The 3,212-nt window shown below is 46.6% G+C and overlaps 1 protein-coding gene across 1 annotated transcript in view; it reads right to left on the reverse strand.

Annotated features, from left to right (window-relative positions):
- Nucleotides 1–1,739: 1,739 nt before the first annotated feature.
- LOC109953391 (trypsin-1-like) overlaps nt 1,740–3,212 on the reverse strand; it is a 15,121-nt gene continuing 13,648 nt past the window's right edge. The window contains exon 5 of the mRNA XM_020588865.1: nt 1,740–1,804. Coding sequence (XP_020444521.1) covers nt 1,740–1,804 — 65 coding nt within the window. The remainder of the gene's footprint in view (nt 1,805–3,212) is intronic.

Genomic DNA, 3,212 nt, shown 5'->3' on the forward strand with positions numbered 1-3,212 from the left:
TACAACGCTTATTACAAAACAATCTGTTTGTGAAGGCAGAGAAACGTTGTTTTCATGTCACTACTGTGTCATTCTTTGGGTTTGTGCTCTCCACGGGCCACATTCAGATGGACCCTGCCAAGGTCCAGGCCATAGCTGAGTGGCCCACACACTTCCTGGCAATAGACTGATTTTTAGGGTTCGCTAACTTTTACAGAGAGTTCATAAAGGATTATAGTTCCATTGTGGCTCCCCTCCATAGACTCACATCCTCCACACTACGGTTCGCATGGGATTCCTCAGCTGACAAAGCTTTCTCGGCCTTTAAACAGCACTTCTGTTCCGCCCCTATCCTCACCTTGCCTGACCCAGAGAGACAGTTCATCATGGAGGTCGATGCATCGGACTCTGGGTTGAGGGCGATTCTGTATCAGCGCTCTGCCCAGGATGGAAAGTTACACCCCTGTGCTTTTTTTTCCAGGCGTCTCTCCCATGCTGAAAGCAACTACAGCATTGGGGACAGAGAACTGCTGGCCATTAAGTTGGCACTGGAGGAATGGCGACATTGGCTGGAGGGCTCCAAGCAGCCGTTCCTGGTCTGGACAGATCATAAAAACTCCTCGATTCCCAGGAGTTGGAACCAGGTCCCTTCACTTGTCCATCGAACTGTCTATTTGTCCCAGCACTACTTCACCCTAAGATGCTTCAGTGGTGCCATGCCACCAAGCTCACCTGCCATCTGGGAGTGGCACGGACCTGCTACGCAGTACAGAGATGGTTTTGGTGGCCAACTTTGAGGGAGGATGTCCATGAGTTCGTGGCTGCATGTTCAGACTGTTGCAGAAGTAAGACTTCCACCGGCAAACCTGCGGGACTGCTGTGTCCCCTTCCCGTGCCCCTGTGGACTTTGTCATCGGTCACTGCCTGCATCTCAAAGCAATACAACCATACTTACTATTGTAGACAGGTTTTCCAAAATGGTCCACTTTATACCACTACGCAAGTTGCCCTCTGCTAAAGAGGCTGCACAGCTCATCATCCAGCACGTGCTCTGCCTACATGGTCTCCCCAGGTATGTGATGTCTGACAGCCATAGCCCCATGTATCATTATTTGGAAAAAGGGGAGCAGGGGTAGTAAATAAATGAGGACGTGCGGGGGCACAAACAATGCAGTCTTCCATACCCTGCTCTTTAGCAGTCTTGGTAAGCCAATTGAGCCAAACTTTCTTTTCATCATATCCAGTGGCTAATATCACTATGTCCCTATAGATTAGTTTGTTATAGTCTATGGCAATAACTTCCTTTTGGTCAGAGCTATGCTCTCCTTCCTCATTGTCAGTGTTTATTACCTCACTCTGTGTCTGAGGGGAAACATTAGTTTTATTTGCAGTGGATTCTAGAAAAACAAGCTTGGTCAGGGCCATAGTATCTGCCCCAGAATGATCCACCCCTAGGATAAAATACAATGCTTTAGGATTGTGGGGAGCAAAAGCAACATCTTCTTCATCGATGGTGAACTGACTGGGACCAGTGTACCCGGTCGTAGTAAGATTAACAATTGATAGTAGGAGGGGGTTATATTGTCTTTTATCTCTTGTCCTGACTACCTGGCCCTTCATGAACTTTATTCCATTCTTCACACGGAGGGGGAGACTCATGCCTGATGGTATCCAGTCTGGCCCAGTCCAGTGGGAGACCCAACTCCATGAGTTGCACCATCCCACACCTGAGGCACTCTGGTTGTTCACACATCGTCTGTTTATTCTGGGTGCTGGGCAGAGATAGACATCATATCCCCTCCAACCAGAGGGGTCACCACTACACCTGATCACATCACATAGATCAAACTGAAATGTCACATTAGTACCCTTAATGTACTGTAATTCAAGCCCTTCATAATTGAACAGGCAATAATCCAATTCCTTCTGCTGGTTTGGGATAATTAAATTCCCCTGAATACAAGCAGTCCTGATTTAAGTGAAAATTTACCCAATGGTGTACAAAATAGTGGGAACGCGTGCTTGGCTCTTTCAGATTATTTGCTATGAATCTCACTCTTCCCCTGTCACTTCCTACTGTGAAGGTAAATGGTCCTACTTTCACCTTCCAAAAATATCTACTTTCAGGTGTAAAATCAGTAGCAAATGGAAACATTGGGGGTTGGAGTAATTGTCCAAAAATATCACACTTATCCCAGTCCCATGCAGTAAGAAAACTTAACCCTAGTACTGGTGGTATATTAGTATAGGTACTACTGTCTCTGTATTGGATTATGTCTTGGGTGTAGAGGTCCTCGTCCTCCCACGGAACTAGATGGTAAGGGCAGCTGTTACTGGTCATGTAGTCTGCCACCAGCTCGTCTGCTTCTTCTCCTGGTCTTCTATCTTCAACACAACAGGGTGGACTACCTGTGTGTCACACAGGTGAGGGGATTATTCTGCCCCTTTTTTCACCTGTTTAAGGTCTGCCTGGACTTCTGTCAGAGGTTTCGTCAGCGCCTCCACAGAGGCACACTGGCTCCAGTGGTACCACGTCTCTCTCTTACCCTGCAGGCGGACTGCGTGCGACGTCCTTTCAGTCACCTTGTAAGGCCCAGTCCACCGTGCTTCACTCCACTTTCGTTTGATCACTCTCAGTAGGACCCACTCAGCCGTGTGGGGATCAGTATGGGTGCCAGGCAACAAGGGGACAGTAGCTAGACTGATGAAGCTGCGAACAAGAGATTTTAATTGTTCATATAATTGTTGGGTGTTGTGTGTGTCTGGCTTACCCGAAATCCATGTTAGCTTGGATGCTGGTCCTGGAAACTGTCTGCCAGTGATGAGCTCATATGGGATGAACCCAGTGGAAGAGTTAACAGACTGTCTTACTCACATGAGGGCCAGTGGGAGAGCATCTACCCAATTCAATTTGGTCTGTGCACAGATTTTAGCAAATTTTGAATTTTGTTTGAGTGTAGAGTTCATTCGCTCTATTTTCCCTTGTGACTGGAGTGATAAACACTCCCAAACCCATGCTTCAGCCCTAGAGCTGCTTCCACCTCCTGCAGATCTTTGCTTTTGAAGTGGTTATCATTATCTAACGTGATCCTTCTTTTTTTAGTAGCAGCATTTTTATAGTAGCAGCATTTTTTCCAATCTTACACAGACTTTTATTGTTCTCTTTGTTACATACATATCATGGCAAACAAGTTGGCCATGTCTCTTCTTTTTCCATCTTTACAACAAAAACA

The sequence above is a fragment of the Monopterus albus genome, unplaced genomic scaffold (assembly GCF_001952655.1).
Source record: "Monopterus albus unplaced genomic scaffold, M_albus_1.0 scaffold654.1, whole genome shotgun sequence".
Classification (NCBI taxonomy): domain Eukaryota; kingdom Metazoa; phylum Chordata; class Actinopteri; order Synbranchiformes; family Synbranchidae; genus Monopterus; species Monopterus albus.